Here is an 18,840-nt window from a genome sequence, read left to right on the forward strand (position 1 = left end):
TCACCTTCATTTACACCCACATGCTGTGTTCCTCTCTTGTACCATGGAGAGTGTCCAACCTTCCCCCCTTCCTTTGGATCCCAGCAACTAGCCTTCTCAAGGCTCTCCCCTCTTCCGTTCCGTATCTTGTTCCTTCCCACACATGCAACTTCCCCCTTAACACACTACCATCCCCATGAGCACACAGACCTTTGGTGTTATCTCCTCTATTAAGAGACTCTCCCTTTGCCCCTCATTAGAGAAGAACTTCTCAGAAGTTATGTTTTGAAGGCCTCCCCCACTTTCCCTCCCCATCCATTCCATTCAGGCTTCCACGTACCACCACACTGAACCTGTGCCTTTCGTGGCCCCCAAGGTTCCCACCTTGCTGAGCCACTGCCTACTCCTGTCTCCTTCCCTTGATGACTTCAGCGCTGTGCACCCTTTATCTCCTCCCTCCCTCCTTTCTTCCCTTACGCGTCTGAATACCACACTCTCTCTTTTCTCTCCTCCTTCAGACCTCTCCTCCTCCAGGTCCTTAGCTCAGAGGTGGATGCCCTGCCCAGACAGACCACGGACCCTTCTCTTCCGCTATCTCACTTTGTCTCTCCAGATGATCTCACCCAGGACCACCCGGTGACCCCCAAATGCAAATCCCCAGCCCCCGTGTTCTCTCCAGAAACCCAGACTCCAGCTGTCACTGGACATCATCTCCACTAGACATTTCTAAAAGAACTTGCCAGAAGCAATTGCCTGACTTTTTCCCCACAAATATGTTACTCTCCCTGTCCTTCCCATCTTAAGACAGAGGCCCCTTCACTCACTCAATTTCTCAAGCCCCCCAAAGTGGAATTTTGTTTTATCCTTTTCCTTCAGCAGCCTTTTCAAGTCACTCACCTAGTCCCATGGACTCCGTCTCCCAGCGCAGATCACTCCAAAACAGGATTGTTTCTCTCTACCACGACTGCCACCCTCCAGTCTAAGCCTCCAACACCTCCTTTCCTCCAGTAACCGCTTACCTCTCCTATAATCCATTCTCCAAGAGCAGCTAGAATAGTCTTTCCAAAACATTAACCAGATTACTCCTTTGCTAAATACCTTCCAGTTGCTCCCCCTCCCACTTATAAAACCCAAAATCGTCTCCTGGCCTCTGAGGCCCTAAAAGATCTAATGCCTCGGTCCCCTGTGAGCTCCTCCCCTCCTCTGCTCGCTTCCATCCTGCACTTTAGTCTCCCTCTCTTTCAGTACATTGTTCCTGCTTGTCTCACCTTAGCATCTCAGCCTGGAGTGACCTTCAAGTGGCCAGTTCTTCTGATCATTCCAGTCTTTGCTTCAGTGTTACGAAAGAGAGAGAGAGAGAGAGAGAAGCCTCTTCTGACCCCTCAAGTCAAAGCACCACCCACTGCCTCTCTGTTGCCTCCCCCCACTTTAACTGTCTGTGTAGTACTTAGCACAACAGGATAGCTTTCTTAGTATTTGCTCATTGCCTGCCCCAACTCCAATGCAGTCACCATGACAGTGGAGGTCTTTTATGCCGTGCTCCCTGCGGTATCCCCAATATCCAGATGATGCTTCTTCAGTCTGACGCTCTCCCAACTGAGCTATTCCGGCCGCCCCTCCAGATGATGCTTCTTACGCGGCACAGTCATCATCTGACGAATGGCTGCAGAGCTCCTAGTGTCTGCTCCTCAGAGCTTGAAATGAAGCCCTAACAGTGGCTCTGTCCCTCATGCCCGCAGCCACGGAACCCTGACTCTCCTTTCTCTCACTCAGAATGTGCTTTCTTTCACCTCGTGATCCCTGAAAGGCAGCATCTCCACTTACAACCCATTTCACAGAACTGGGGTGCTGTGCTATACCACTTCTTACTTGTAAAAGTTACCCTGCCTAGCGTCTAAGGTGGGAGACCCACCCAGGCTGTTGGGCTGAGTCCCTGATACTTAATGTAGCTGCCCTCTGAGCTAATGTACTGCCTTCATAGCACCAGCTGGGATATTTCCAAGGCCGTGACTAGCACCAGCCTAATGCTACTGCTGTAAGGAACCCCTACCCTGGGACTAGATGCACTTCTAGGTTCACTGTTGAATCCAGACTCCCAGTTGCTCCCTCTTGGATACCGGGCTGGGACCAGTGCGTGTCTCTCAAACTATGTACTATAAGATATCAGTTGTTCCTTTCCATTCATTGCAGGCAATGCTTTTGTGAAATGCAACTTTAAAAACCAGCTACTAGAAAAATAAAATGGCAAAACCCAAAAACTTACCAAAATACATGACCCCATTTTTAATATTAGAAGGAAAGACATAAAAGTTCTGTCGGCTATCTATAGATATTTCTAAATGCTCACTGTCGATGTCTATTCATGTCACATTCTGGTTATGCAGTTTCTGAACCAGCACAGGTCCTGGGACCACACTCTGATTGTCTGGCTGCTGTCCTCCTGGCAGGCTGGTAGTTCACGCAATACCCTAGGTCTCTTCTGCCATGGTGAGCAGATCCCTTCCTCAAAACAACTTTTAAATACCACTTTGTAAAACAAGTATTAAAACACCCACAATGTTGTAGGCACTCTTGGGTACTTTCTCCAAAATAATCTAATCTTCTTCTTCCTGATCTTGGTCCAGATTCTGTCCAAATCACAGCACTTCCCTGTCCCTGCCTCTGTCCCCTTTAGACTCCTTTGTCTGCTCTCCTAAATGGCTATGGTAGTCCCTAACTTGTCTCCCTACCTCGGTCATCCCCTCTCCTTCTGTCCTACAGATTGTGTTCAGAATATCACATTTAGGCACATCTCTGATCATGTCCTTTCTCTATTCAATAACCCGCAAGAGTTGGAGTGAAGTCTCACTCCTTATCAGAGCACCTAAGAGTGCCCAGTGTCTGTCTCCACCCCACAATTCTAACCCTACTCCACTCCACTGCTTTTCCCTTCCACATAATACTGTCAAACTGGACACTTACTCCTCTTACTATCGTTTACCCCATACTTGGCTTCATCCTTTCTACTACCCCCTTTCTGCCATGGATTGAAAGTTTATGTCCCCCCAAAGTTCATGAGTTGAAGCCCAAATCCCCAGGGTGATGGTATCTGGAGGTGGGACCTTCAGAAGGTGGTTAGACTGAGGTGAGGTCACTGGGGTGGAGTCCCCATGATGGAATTAGTACCCTTACAAGGTGAAACAGGAGAGAGATTGCTCTCTTGCACTACAGACTGAAGACAGGAGAAGATGGCTGACTACAAGTCAAGAAGGCCCCACCAGACCCTCACTCGATTGGTCTTCTGATCTCAGACTTCCCAGCCTCCAGAACTGTGAGAAATAACTGTTGTTTAAGCCACCTAGTCTATGGTATCTTGTTATAGCAGCCCTTGCTAAGGGAAGCCCTTGCTAAGGGCTGCTTTCCCTTGCTCCATGCCAAGGGAAAATGCTATCCCTGAACCTTCCTGCCCTGTCTCCCATCTAGTGTGGGCTCTCCATCCTCTGTAGCCATTCAAAAGCACTAAGCTGTATGGCCGCAAAAATTGGTTTCTTTATCTATAAAAGGATGATAATATAACCACTATTGTTATTATAAGAACACATGCTGTAGGTTTTATAATATAAAATGTATACTTTATAATGTAAGATTTAAGAATCTGATCTGCTGTCTAAATGCTAATTTTAATTCGTTAGGTTGTATCAAATTACATAATAACGCATGCAGTCCTTCCCCCAACTCATGCTCATGCTGTTGCCCTATTTGAAATCTCTCTTACCTGTGACATATGTCCATGTGTTCAAGGTCACTTAAAGCTGTTCCTATTGTTCACAATGTTCATATTGTCACGAAAGTATTTTCCTTTTTTGTTTGTTTGCTTGTTTTTTAGGAAATTCTGTTTTTTTAATTTACATGGCACTGACCTAATGATAGGCTCACCCTGCAATGGCAGGATGGGATTCAAATCTTTTCTCCTTTTTCTCCTAATATTCTGAAGGTAGATAAACATTATGGCTAGCTAGTCCTCCTCCTTTTTTTTTTTTTTTTTTTAAGTTCTGGGTGAAACAAATTGTACTACATTCATCAGGAAAGATCTACCTCTGGACTCTGTGTACACTTCAAGTAATTTTATTATGGGTTCAGTCTTCCTCTTGAGTAGTTTGCCTATAGGTGAAACAGCTAAATTATGAGGCTTTTTTGTACACCTCTGTTAGATCAGCTTGAAAATCTAATCATTTTTGAGAGGTGATGTATGTTACCATTATTTCTACTTTACTTAAATTGTCCCCTTGATAAATTATACTGAAAGGGTAATAACAGTTAGAAAGTCTACCAATGGCACCCAAGAGTCCTCTTCAGCCCATACCTGTCTGGTCCACTGCTGTGATCCTGTAGTGCCCAACATATAGGAAGAACTCAATAAATACTGAATGAATGAATGGAAAACAGTAAAGTGTTTGTCTTATACAATGGATCAGTACTTTAGCTATCTCAGAGTCAGGAATGATTAGGAATTATAGCCCTTTAACTCTAAATCTAAATAATTAGACTGATTTGGTTTTTTGAATCCTTTAGTGTTTATTCAATTATAGTAGGTTTCCCTAATTCATTTTTAAAATGGCAAGAACTGGTGGTACATATTATCAGAGCTTGCAAAATGGGATTTAAGGTATTTTTTAACCATCACAGAGTCACATACATAAATTTTCTTCAGGCAGGGGCACCAGGATGGCTCAGCCCCTTAAGTGTTTGCCTTCGGCTAAGGTCATGATCCCAGGACCTTGGGATGGAGCCCTGGGATGGGCCCTGGGGGGAACCTGCTTTTTTCCTCCCCTTCTGCTCTTCCCACCAATTCGTGTGCACAAGCTGGCTCCCTCTCTCTCAAATAAATAAATAAATAAAATCTTTAAAAAAAATTTCTTCAGAGTAAGTTTGGAATTTAAATCCAATAGAAAATAATCATTAAAAATTTTTAATAATTGTATCCTTAAATAAATTACTTTCATTGCCACTGACTGAGGCGTGATGTTTTTCTAAGAGAACACTTTCTAAGACATATTTATTTTCCTGTTTTCTTTGATATTTCCTATGAAATTTCTTCTTAACTATTGTACATACAAGTAGCCCCTGTATAAAGTCAAAATGGTAGAATAAGAAGTTTAATATGGACTGCATATTGAACAACTTATTTATAAGACTCTAGTATCTCGATATGGGGAGACATACAATAAGATATTTTCCATAAAAATTCAGGTTACAGCTTATAATGATTTACTCCCAGTAGCAGAACATGTGCCCAATTACCCAGTTAGATTTTGAGGTCCTTCAGGCTAAGAATCATGTTTTATTATCTATGTGTCCTCCAGAACAGGGCTCAGCACACAGTAAGTGATTAAGAACAAATAAACATCAACATCAACTGGGTATAAACGCAACCAATGGAATGGGAGAAAATACTTGTAAACCTTATATCTAATAAGCGATTAATATCCAGAATACATAAAGAACTCCTACAACTCAACAACTGAAAAGCCACCAAAAATCCAATTTAAAAATGAGCAAAGGTCTTAAGTAGACATTTCTCCAAAGACATACGAATGGCCAAAAAGTTTATGAAAAACTGCTCAGTATCAGTAATCATTAGGGAAAGGCAAATCAAAACCACAATGAGACGTCACTTCATAACCCTGAGGATGGCCACAATAAACACACACACACACACAAAGTAACAAGTGTTGGCAAGGATGTGGAGAAATTGGAACTCTTAGACACTGTGAGTGAGAATATAAAATGGTGCCAATGCTATGAAAAACTCCAAAAAATAAAAATAGAATCACCATATGATCCAGCAATCCTACTTCTGGGTACATATCCCCCAAAATTGAAAATAGGATCTTAAAGACATATTTCACATTCATGCTCATTGCAGCTTTATTCACCATTGTTAAGGGATGGAAGAAGTTAAATGTCCATCAACAGATAAATGGATAAAGAAAATGTGGTATATACATACAGTGGAATATTATTCAGCCTAAAAAAGGTAGGAAATTCTCTCAGTTGGCACAACATGAGGACATTATGCTAAGTGAATTAAGCCAGTCATAAAAAGACAAACACTACATGATTCCATTTACATGAGGTATCCAGAAAAGTCAAACAATTTGAAACAAAAGTAGAATACTGGTTGCCAGGGTCAGCGTGGAAGGGAGAAAGAGGAGTTGTTTAATGGATTCAGTTTCAGTTTTGCAAGATGATAAAATTCTAGACATATGCTGCATGAAAATGTGCACACAAATAACACTACTGTATTATACACTTAACGGTACTAAAGATGTCATGTGGTTTGGCCATTAAAAACAAGAATATGGGGCCCCTGGGTGGCTCAGAGGGTTAAGCCTCTGCCTTTGGCTCAGGTCATGATCCCAGGGTCCTGGGATCGAGCCCCACTTTGGGCTCTCTGCTCAGCGGGGAGCCTGCTTCCTCCTCTCTCTCTGCCTGCTTGTGATCTCTCTCTCTCTGTCAAATAAATAAATAAAATTTTTAAAAAAACATGAATATGAATTTATACTTGTATATGTTCATGCTACAGTCAAGAAATATGCCAGGGACGCCTGGGTGGTTCAATCAGTTCAGCGGCTGCCTTCAGCTCGGGTCATGATCCCAGCATCCTCGGATTGAGTCCTATATCGGGCTCCTTGCTCGGCGGGAAGCCTGCCTGTCCCTTGCCTCTGCCTGCCACTCTACCTGCCTGTGTGTGTGCTCGTTCTTTCTCTCTCTCTCTGACAAATAAATAAACAAATAATCTTAAAAAGAAGAAGAAGAAGAAGAAGAAGAAGAAGAAGAAGAAGAAGAAGAAGAAGAAGAAGAAGAAGAAGAAGAAAGAAAGGAGCATTTGTGAGATATTTTTCCATGTGGCTACTGGAGTTTAACTTCTTAACCATACTTTTTTTAGAAACATAATCAAGAATTAATGTGTTTGAAAAAGGTACAGTGGTGCTCATTGGCCCGAACTCAAATGAATGAGAAAGCTAAACTAAAACCTGGTGGTGGTATTCTCACATTCTGCATTCTACTTTTATGAGAAATGGCAATTAAATAATAAATCAGCTCTTGCATTAGGCAACTTTAGAACTATCTGGGCAGCCAACTTAATTTCCTATATCGTTTTTATTACAGCAGTGTACAGTAAAAATAGATTTCTATTATGGTGGCCCTGGACTCTGAAGGATCTTGAGATGGTGAAAGCTCAAAGGAAAATTACACAAAGATGCACCCATTTTCTTACACATCACTTGGAAATATTTTATCTCTATCCCAAGTAAACCAAATACCACTTTAATATAAATGCTCATTTCTCCAAGCCCTCTGTATAAAAAATAACTATAGAGGATGATCTTTTATTTTCATAATTTTGTTCTTTGGTTAAAAATAAATGCATCCTTCGACATCCTTTGTTTACTACTGATCTTAGAAATGTCTGTTTTTAATCATACCACTCGGTTCAATTTGGAATACTGTGTATCAATTATCCTCATCACTCGTTGGTCTTTCCTTTCATTCTGACATCTGTTAGAAGAAGCAGCTTGAGGAAGAGCTTCGCTATCAATTTTTCAACAAGAGCCTTCTGACTTGATAAAAAGGGATCACCTAAATTATGTCCTCATCAACTGTACCTAATACTTAGTTCAAGCATACTCCTGTTCTTGGCAGCCATTCTGTTAGTTCACCATGTTCTGTCCACCTTATTTAATGACTCATAAATGCTATATACACATACTAACCTATCTTATATGTGGATTTTATTTAGGCCTGCTACCAGTGCTCTCCTCTTTAATGTTTCTTGGTCTTCAACTCAAAAATTTTCAGAAATTATAAAATTAATAAAATGAATCAAAATAGAAGTTGGACATCAGTTCCAAATCAAATGAATGGATGACCCAGCATGACACTAGTGGTTCCATTCTACTAAATATCCCCACTACAGGATTCAAAAAGATAGAAACCCCTTTATAACTTGAGACAACCCAATGAATCTCTTTTTGGGAAGAAAGTGGGTCAAAACTAGAAATTCACAGTTATTTTTGTTGAGATCTGAAAATAATACTCAACTTGAAAAGATAAATAAAACCGCACACACGCAAAATACAAAACAAGCTCTTACTCGTTTTTCACAAACCTTTCATTAAGTAATCATTTTAGAGGAGCAAATCTCCAGATACCATACAGACCAGCATCTACTCCTCTATTTTTCTACCATACCAGTATTCAGCAGTTTTTGTGAAAGGGTCATCAACTGTTGCCCTTGAAATGTTTTCTTTTTTGTCACATCTTGCTTGCCTGTGACAGGGTAATAAATACTATTCCACGCTAAGAAATAAGTGAGGAAGAGTTTGCCGTATTTTGTTCCATGCTCAAACCAATACATTATTCTAAATCTCTGGGAATTAAAGAAGTAACAATTATTTCAGCATTAGAGCCATCTTGGATTTCTTGCATCCCACTGCCAAAACAAATTTGAATACCACAGGGAGAAGAATGAGACACATCCCATCAACTGGTTTCAAAAAATTACCTAGCACCTCCTCTTTCACCAAAATCCTGGATTCTATCAGATTCTAAACTCATCACTATATAGAAAGTGAGTAATCAGTGAGATGCCCCAACTGCTACGTACAAAACGCAGCAATCCAACTCTACAAGCCTGTAAAGAAGGGGAAAGGATGAGAGGCTATACTGAGGAAAGTGAAATGATGCAGAATAATGTCAAGCAGATTTCATTAAGATAACACTACCTTTTTCAGTCTATGCTTCTTGACAGCAAGTACCTTTAATTAATTATTAATCAGTACTTTTTTTTTTTTAAACTTATCCCTGGGTAGATATAGATAGCATATGTATTTGCATTTCTTCCTCCGGTTGACAGGTAGCTATTGTTACAGATTTCCACCAATGGCAGGCAAATCACAGGGCTTAAGTTGCTTGTAGTCTAACGCTCCCCATCTCACGGCACCATTGTCAGTCTGTCAGTACTGCCTCTTTGGCCCAATGGGATTCTAAGAGCTAACTAACAGTGGTGCAATGTCCCATTCTGTCACTGAAGAGACTACTGGCCAGCTCACAGCAATAGAATGCTGCCAACCATATATCTGCATGCCAAAAATTGGAGAGATTTTTTTTTTAATATTGGCTCTAAACTTCCAGCTTTGCAACTTCAGTTTCTGCTAACAGCTAAGCTGCTCCATGCCAGAAGCAGATGAAAATAAATAAATAAATAAAAGCAACTGAAACCCAGAGGATAGTAAGTTGATAGAGCAATACAGGTGAAGGATATAGAATCATTAAGAAAAAAGGAAGAGTAAAAGAAGAAGAAAAAGAAGGGGGGGTGGATTTTTTTTTTAAGATTTTATTTATTTATTTGACAGAGATCACAAATAGGCAGAGAAGCAGACAGAAAGAGAGGAGGAAGCAGGCTCCCTGCTGAGCAGAAAGCCCGATGTGGGGCTCCATCCCAGGACTCTGGGATCATGACCTGAGCCAAAGGCAGAGGCTTTAACCCACTGAGCCACCCAGGCGCCCCGGGGAGAATGGATTTTAAGCTTTGAGAGAATGAACAGAGATGCTTATGATCTGGCCCCAGTGGGCCAGCCTGCTGGACATTACTGACTGATCCAACCTACTTGGAGGATTCAGACAAGAGGGAAACCACACCTACATTCTGGCACGAGAGCTCTAAAATTCTACTTTCTTCCCGTATTGTTGTTTGTAGAGCCCAGTCACTCATCAGCCACTACCAATGACCTCCTGTAGACATAATCATGGTGCAGAAGCCAAACTCATCAACATGCTAATGAAATTATTCCATCAAGATTTTTATATTTAATCTGACTTTTTTTTTCAGTCTTCATACCAAAGATGCTCCTTCTCAGAAGAAATATGTTCTTCTTGTCCCTTTAAGTACAAGGGAAGACCATTAACTCAATATAAAATATTATATTGAAAATTCTATAGAATTCTGAAAGAAAACTGGATGTTTTAATTGAAGTGGAGAGGTTATAACCCTGGGTATGTTCCCATTCACAGAGGGACCTGAGATGACATGTCACTGACTCAATCTTTCAGTCCAAGTTCTTCCTCTGTAAATTAGGAATAGTACAACTCATGTCACACAGATCACTGTGTAAGGCTTAGTAATACACTAAATTCTATTTATGACATACTAAGACTTCATTTGCCTATGATGCTCCCACAAACCCACCTCAGATAACAAAAAAGCTGCTGAAGAAATGAGATTATGTAGAGTTTTATATTCGTCCAGGTGTTTCTTTAGTATTTCTTTAGTATTATCTCATGACAAGAGCGGTAAGACAAGTACTATAAAACATGTTTTACAAATGCAGAAACCAAGCCCCCGGGGAGATGTGCAGCTCTGCCCCACGCCACATGGCTAGTTACTGGCTGAGAAATGATGACAGCCAAGTCTCCTCAGTGATCTTTTTATTCTGGACTCTAAGATTCATTAAATATCAATTTGCACAGAATCAATAAGAACTTGTAATCAAGCAAAGATAAATGAACGACTGCATCACGCTTTTTTCCAATTTGATGAGGGATATTAATATTTAACATACTCTGCTTAAAAATTTAAACATCCAATGCCAAGATATTTACGATTCAAAAAACCACAGGTGTGCGTGAAGACTAGGAAACCTATAGAGCATGTAGTAAGCCAACATCTTCTTGATCCAACTTTTGGCCACTGTCTTTTAAATGTAATATTTTGGAAGGTGTTATCCTAAGCTACAACTCAAAGGAAAGTAGAATCTTGACTTTGTATTACCAACTCCTGTCTCACTCCCAGTGAATTGCTTCTTGTTTGCTGATAAAAGGAAACATACTGAAGTACCCACAAATAAGCTAATGTACATGTTAAAGTCTTTGCAAAGGACCGGAATGGTTTGGGATTTGTTATACCTGAATTAAACCATACTCCCATCTTTCAGCTCCTATTTCTGTGCATATTTTGTGCTCCTACTACAGCTTTAAGCCCCATAGAGTTCTATGTGAATTCCCCATAGCTCTATGGGGAGTCTCGGCCACCCAAAACTGTGCTACACAGAAACCTGTACGAACAGAGCGACCTTAAGAGTTACCCGCACACATGCACCAAAAAAGCGCACACGCACTTAAATAAAAACACACAAAACCAATCCTCGGGGTTTTTTAAGTGTCAGCTCTTCAACCATTTCAAGTTCCTTAAGTAGAAAAAGTCGCCTCCACGGAACAGTTGAGTCAGGGGCACCCGGGGCCCCATCTTCACGTCAACCTGTGTTTGCAGCCTAAAAAGCCTCGTCCTTGATCCATTCACTGCGCAGATTCCAGCACTGGAGGCGCCGGCGATCTGCGCTCGCCTCCTCTGGCTTTAGCCCGCCTTGGAATCACCGGGCCCCTCCTGCTCACACCCTTCTCGCAACATTTTTGCACTTTGCCTGGGTCTGATCCAGGCCTCCAGCCTCCCGTTCCCTGGTCTCAGCTTGGACGAGTCTGAGCGGCAACTGGAGCGTCAGACAGAAGTGGGTCCCCTCCTGCCCGCCCGGGCGGTCGCCACGACTCACTCCATCCCTTCGCGTGGAGGCTGGAGACATCCGGCAGCGGCGGGCGACAGCGCGAGGCCGGCGACTTCTTCGCCATCCCCGCAGCCCCGCGTCTTCCCGCCTCCGCCCGGGCCACCCTTGGGTCCCCCCTGTTCCCTGGGCGCAAAGCTGGGGTCCGAGTGGGTAAGGGGACCGAGGCAACACGCGTGTGCGAGGGTGTGAGTGCAGACACACGGCAGCCGGGCGGCAAACCCCGCCTCTCCCCGAACTCCCGCCTCGGACCAGCCGGCAGCCCGGGCGCCCCAGGGCTGCCCGCTCTGGGACAAAGCTGCCACGGCCTCCCAGCAGGCGCGGGGCGCGTCGTCGCCAGGTCTCCTCAGTGTCCCTCGGCCGCGACTCCGTCCCAAGGGGCCTCAGGGCCGCCGGGGGTCCGGCGAGACCCCGGGCCCGGCTCCCGCAGCCCTCGCTCCGCGCCCCCGCCGCCGCTCACCTGTTCAGCACTTTGCGGATCCTCTGGCGTACGCCAGCCCTGGAGGAGGCGGACAGGCTGCCGCCGCCGCCGCTGCCCTCGGCCGGCAGGTTCTCGATGGTGGTCACCACATGGTTCGGCGGGGCCGGCGGCGGCGGCTGCAGCTGCTGCTGCGGCGGCTCGGGGGGGATCATCGCGGCGGAGGCGGCGGCGCGGCGGCGATCAGAACCCAGCCGGGCGCATCGTGCGCCGGCTCGGAGCCCGGGAACGCGCCGAGGACCCGGCCGGGCGGCCGCGGCCCGGGAGGCGGTGCTGCCTGCGAAGCGGCGAGGCCGGGAGGTACCCGCGGCTACGGCCGCCGCCGCCGCCGCCCAGCCCGCCACTCACTCCTCTCCCGTCCTGGTGCGCGCCCCCTTTCTCCGCCGCCGCCTTCTCCCGCCCCGGCTCTTCCAGAGCCGCTCCCCAAGTCCTGGCACACCCCGCGAAGTGGCCGCAAAGGGGGCCGCGCGCGGCCGCCGAGCTGCCCGTCGGCTCGGGAGAGCCCCGGGGAGAGAGGGGATGGGGCTCCGGGCTTTGCCTTCTCTCCCGGCGCCCAGGTCCTCTCCGGGCGAGCGGCGCAGTTGTGCTGGCGCCGCCTCAGCCTGTCCCCCGCTCGCTCGGAAAGCTGCCGTCTGTGTCTCACGGAGTGAGAGACCGAGAGTGAACCCGGAGAGCCGGGCGGGGGCGCCGCGGCGGCGGCGGCGGCGAAGGGGGGCCAGGGCGGGGACACACGCGCTCCGTCTTCGCCAGAGGGCGCTCCCGAGGCGCATCATTGCCGCGACCCTCCTCTCCTCGGTCCACCGTGGCCCTGCCTAGCTCGGGGTTGCTAGGATTTGTTTTGTTGTCCTTTGTTTGTTGTTCGCGTGAGGCTGGGGATAGGCCCTTCCCCTTTAGTTGGAGGCGACTACCCGCTCCTGCCGCGACACCGCGGAACCTTAGCACCACCTTCCCGGGACAGCGCCGGGACGCGAAGACAAGGCGCTGGTCCGGAATTAAAAACCCAAACTCCAGTATCCTATTACTCCAACACTCACCGTAATGGGCCTGGAGGAAATTGGAGGAGAAGCAACTTCGCGCAAAGAATTCATTCTGGAAACTGGAAAAAGCATGTCAGACCAACTCCACGTCTGCATCTTGTAGGGCTGTGAAGGAAACATAGGCAGATTCGACTTCCAATTGTGCCTCTAAAACTTATTAGCAGAGATTCCCTAAGCAATTTATGTACTTACATTCTGAGACACATCCTCCTTTGTGCAACGGAGGCTTTGCGTCTTTCTCCCCGTGGTGTAGTAAGAGTTAAATGAGGCAAAGCACCCAGCAGGGGGCCCTGCGGGCTTCTTCAAGGGGTCTCTGACCAGAGGATCTCCACCCCCAAAGGGGAAAGCCCCTGAGAACCTGGCACAGAAACCTTAGACCTAAACAAGACCGTATTTCTCTCAAAGGAAACCTGGTTTCCTGTCCCAGGCATCTCTTACACCGATTGCTCCAGATTCCAGTTAATAACTGATTCTTAAGGGAGTTCTATTTTTCACATTTTCCTTTATCTAGACTGTCTGGATAGGGATCCTACTGTGGAAAATGATAGGCATTTTTAAAATTTTTCCACTTTAGTCAGCGTGTGGAATGATTGGCCCTGACTATGGTTAAAAGATAAGTATGTTTACAGAATGGCATGTTAATATCGCTACTGAATCCAAATGCACAAATAAAAAATACTGGTGATTTGCCAAGGAGAGTGGAGTTGGCGAAAAAATAACATTCGAGAAAGGAATGGACTATGTCTGATTAACCCAAGGGAGAGGGGAGGATGAAAAGATGGGATTCATTGTTTGGTTAAGAAGGTGCCACCCCTTTAACAATATTGGGAGTCCTTTTTTTAATTATCAAAAATTTGAGGAAACAGCTGTCCAAAAAAACTCTCCAATCTACATTCCAATTTATGTAAAACCCGGTTACTACCTGAAATATCCCTGAGGTCTTTTTTCTACAAAACTTAACCCAAATTAGAGCATTTTCCCTTTTATAATTAACATGCTGCCCTGTTCTTTCTCAAGAACCCTTCACTCAGATTTTTCCACCTTAGTTTTGTACCAGATACTCTGAAGAATTGTTGCAAATGGGATCAAAGCTTGTAACCTCATGGGCGGTAAGATTCTAATAGTTCACAATGAGTTTGCCCTTAGGGGACCCACCTAATGGAGGCAATATTAATCAATGCACTTCATCTCAACCTGGCAGCAAATCGTGGTAGGAATCTCTCTATTAAAACAACATTTGTGGTTATTTCACATGTCTGCCTTGAATGACTGGTTGCTTGAGTGCCCTCTTCCTTCACATTTGGCCTCCTTCCTTTTGAATGTTTCTGGCACATCACAACTCAGGGCTGTGTCTGCACTTCAGTGTCCATGTTTGTGTCTGGTCATTTCTCTAGTTGGACTGTTGAACCCAAATTATCTAACTCTCCACTGAGTCAGGAGGGAAGAAAGCCAGGATGGGAGAGGAACAAGATGAGAGATGAAAAATTTCAATCCTGCTGTTAAGAAGAGACCTAATGCGGGTGCAAGCCTTGGGTTTTCATTCTTCTTTCTTGTGAAGGGGTTACAGTCTCAGGGCCATTCTTGCCTTCCAGTTCTGTGCTTCATGCTTGTCTCCTAAAAAGTAGCAAAATAGCATTTGAGAGGTAAGTAGAACAGCTGTTAAAAGGACACATGTCTGATTGGCCGTCTGATATGGAATTAAACAAAAGAGATATGTGGAAGGCCTATTTCCCTTTCCCCTGCTGCCTCCTGGGCCTCAAAATCCATCTTCCATGAGCTCAGAACCAAAGAAAAGGGGATAAAGGCAATAAGCTGTGGGTCTGTATGCAGTTTTTTAGCTGGAGCGTGTGGATTCCAGGAAGGTGCTTACTGTTCAGTTCATCCCTCTTTGACCAGGTGTGCTTAGTGTTGACCATGGCAAAATTTCCATTCCACTCATACTATCTACATCATCTGATTTTCACTTAAACAAGTGCTAGCTCCGTTGGATTCTTCTAGGAAGTAGAAGGTGACTATCAGCTATACTCTCTTTAAGGGTGCTCATTTTAAAGAGAGTTCCTCTCAGGTAGGGAAGAGAAGGATTTGGCCTGTGTCTCAGTCCTCATAGTCACCAGGCATTTTGTCTCCTCTGTTTTGCAGGGACTGCACCTGTGTGTTGTACTGGGTAAAAGCTTTACTGTCGTGCTCCAGAAGTAAGTGCCGATTCTCTCCAAATTGCTGAGCAGTCGCCTGGAATTGCTTGCGCTGCTCCAAATGCCCAGTGGCCCATCTGCTCTCCCCATGCCACTCTCTTACTCTTTTTCTTTCTCTCCTAAGTCTTTTTGAATCTACTCAAAACATGCTACATGGCATCGAGAATGAAAGGGCAGCCGAGTTTTGATTCACGTGATTGAATTCACACAGGAGAGAAGAAAGCAAAGCTGGTGGGAAACTTAAAGAGATGGGAAAGGGAAAGGAGAAGAATGTGTAGGTCTTTACATTTATATCCAAGCAATGGATAAGATAATTGGGAAGTCAAATTGCCAGAACCTCATCATTACAGTCTGTGGACACTATCGGTGGATATGGGAAAATTGCACAGAGCAAGGAAACAGACAGTAAGCAAGAGGTATCAAGGACTGCTCTCACATTTTACACCCCTCTTCTGTTTATGTAATTTTTTCTTTTGTGTTTTGTAAATGTTATCTCATCGGGGGGAAACTCTGAATACTGTCTGTAGGTTTATAATTGACCTTTCCTGATAAGAGACCTGGAACACTAGAGAAGGAGATAAGTGTTATTAGTTGTGAATAAGGCCTAATTTTCCAGGGTCAGACTACATTACCATAGCTTAAAAATGTCTAAGTATTATTTGCCAAGCGTTCCATTTCCAAAAGCATAGGATAGCATATCTCTGTCATGGTGACATGGTAAGTCCTTGACAACAGAAAGCTTGCCTTATTCAGTAAGGGCACTGATAGTACCAGTTTCCTCGTGATTATCTTAATATCTCAAGACATAAATATATATATATATATATATATATATATATATATAAAGACATTATATATATATATATTTACAGGAATCGTTCTCATATATATATATATATATTTATGAGAACGATTCCTGTATTTGTCCGCTTAGGCTGCTATAACAAATATCATCAACTTAACAAACATTTATTTCTGAGTTCCTGGAAAGGCGAAGATCAAGGCACCAGCATATTTGGTGTCTGGTGAAAGCCTTCCTCCTGATTTGCAAATGTTCACCTTCTTGCTGTGGAGAAAGACCATCTCTCTCAGGTCTCTTATAAAGATACTAATACCATTCATGAAGGCTTTACCCTCATTACCTAATTATCTCCCAAAGGCCCACCTCCAAATACTATCACACTGGGGATTCAGGTTTTAACATATAAATTTGGGTTAGGAGGAGGTGGACACAAACATTCATTTCATAGGAATGTTCCAGAAACACTCACTGGGTTTTTTTGACAGTATATATGATAATTTATTATTTTGATTTGTTGGAGTATTACTATACAAATTTACATATGGCATTAAGAAAACATTATGGAGGGGCATCTGGGTGGTTCAGTGGGTTAAAGCCTCTGCCTTCAACTCAGGTCATGATCCCAGGGTCCTGGGATCGAGCCCCACATCAGGCTCTCTGCTCCATGGGGAGCCTACTTCCCCCCGCTCTGCCTGCCTCTCTGTCTACTTGTGATCTCTGTCTGTCAAATAAATAAATAAAATCTTTAAAAAAAAAATCAGTAACATAGTGCTTACGAGTTTAATCAGAGATTCAGGGATATCAATTATCTCTGAATAGGGTAGCAAAATCCTTAAATAAACCTCTTTTATCCTTTTAAACTGATGACATCAATAACCTCTCCCTCTAAATTTTTAATACACAAAAATATTAATGTAAAAGTTTTGGTAAAATTGTAGTAAATTTATATACTGACTTGTCAGTGAAATTTATACACTACTTGTGCAGAATTTATATACCAACTTGACATTGACTAGGTGGGAATTTACATACTGTCTGGTCAGTGACCAGCTGAGAAGAAACTATGTTTGAGTAGAATTCTAGCATGTTATAGTAGAAATTGGAGCCAAAGAAATCTCAGTTACAAATTCAGCCCTATTGACTTGGCTTGTTTCATTTTAATCACTTCTTAAAGCTTTCTGAGTAACAGTTTTCTAATCAATAAAAATGAGGAAAATAATATATACTCTACAAGACACACACAGACTAGCAATAATATATACAAAGAATCTGGCATAACAGGTATTTAAAAAAAATAATTGATCTGGATTTGGATATGATGGAATGGATGGCATTAGAATTAACTGTCCCCATCAATAATTCTAAAAGGTATATTAAATATTAGACAGTAGTCAATGTAAGGCCATGATCCCTTAGAGGAAAGAAATATATAAGAAATTAAACACATTAGCACATTAGGTGAGCCCAATATTCATCTCAGCTTTACGCTGAGGGCATTTCCAAACCACAATTCAGAGAAATAGTGCCCAATCAGAGAGTGGTAGTTTCACTGGGTAGAGACAGATCCCAGAGTTGAGAGTTGCAAAGACTGCTGGGATTTGCTCGGGAGGGTTCTAGAAAGGAGGAACTTAAGAGAAGGAGGGTAAAAACTCAGTGTGAAAATTGCACACAGAGCCAACTCTTGAGAATTACATGTACACAGCAAAACTCTAGGCCCAGCAAAGAAAGCTGGAGAGCTGGACAGAAATTTCAGAGGGAGCACAGTGTTGGGAGGGCAGAGGTTGGTAATTAATTCCAGTGATTATAGAGTATTTGATGAACTCCCAGGCTATGGGTAGAGACTCAAAAAAAGGCTATACCCTAAGTTTAAGGACCATGTCATCGCAGTAAGAGCTACGCTCTAGGACGGAGAACTCTTCCTAAGAGAGCCAAAAACAAAACCTCAACAGGACAGAGTTGACCGAGTTGAAGATTGCCTTCTGTATTAAAATTTGATGTGTTGAGAAAGATACCATCATCCAAAATCTCTATTGCCTATACTCACAACATCCAGCAAGTAGCCAAAAATTAGTACAAAAATTACTACAAATATAAAGAAGCAGGGAAAAAGTTACTAATGTTCTCTTTAAAAAAGTAAGCAATAAATATTATAGACTTTATAGGCTGTACAGTCTCTATTGCAACTACTTTGTTGGTGCAATGTGAACACAGGCATTGGCAATAGGTAAACGAATATGGCTCTGTTTCAATAAAAGTTTATTTACTTGCCATTTGCAATGACATGGATAGAACTAGAGAGTATTATGTAAGTGAAATAAATCATTCTGAGAAAGAAAATCATCACACGATCTCACTTATATGTGGGATTTAAGAAACAAAACAGAGGATGATAGAAGAGGGGAAAAAATAAAACAAGATGAAATCAGAGAGGGAGACAAACCATAAAAGACTCATAATCATAGGAAACAAACAGGGTTGTTGGGGGTAGGGGAATGGGGTAACTGGGTGATGGACTTTAAGGAGGGCATCTGATGTAATGTGCACTGAGTATTACATAAAACTGATGAATCACTGACCTCTACCTCTGAAACTAATAATACGTTGTATGTTAATTGATTGAATTTAAGTAAAAAAATTTTAAAACTTTATACATAAACACTGAAGTTTAAGTTCCATATAATTTTCACATGTCAAGAAATATTCCTTTTTTGTTTTTTTTTAAGCCAGTTAAAAATGTAAGACCTATTCTAGATTT

At 43.3% G+C, this 18,840-nt stretch overlaps 1 protein-coding gene across 2 annotated transcripts in view; it reads right to left on the reverse strand.

The window, feature by feature from the left end:
• SLC35F1 (solute carrier family 35 member F1) overlaps positions 1-12,747 on the reverse strand; it is a 394,657-nt gene extending 381,910 nt beyond the window's left edge. For both annotated transcript variants that reach the window (XR_009354673.1, XM_059177729.1), the window contains exon 1: positions 12,037-12,747. Coding sequence is in view for 1 of the 2 variants with exons in the window: in XM_059177729.1 (XP_059033712.1) it covers positions 12,037-12,209 (173 nt within the window). In the remaining variant the exon portion in view is untranslated. The remainder of the gene's footprint in view (positions 1-12,036) is intronic.
• Between the last annotated feature and the right edge of the window lie 6,093 nt (positions 12,748-18,840).

This window comes from Mustela lutreola, chromosome 6 (assembly GCF_030435805.1).
Source record: "Mustela lutreola isolate mMusLut2 chromosome 6, mMusLut2.pri, whole genome shotgun sequence".
Lineage (NCBI taxonomy): Eukaryota > Metazoa > Chordata > Mammalia > Carnivora > Mustelidae > Mustela > Mustela lutreola.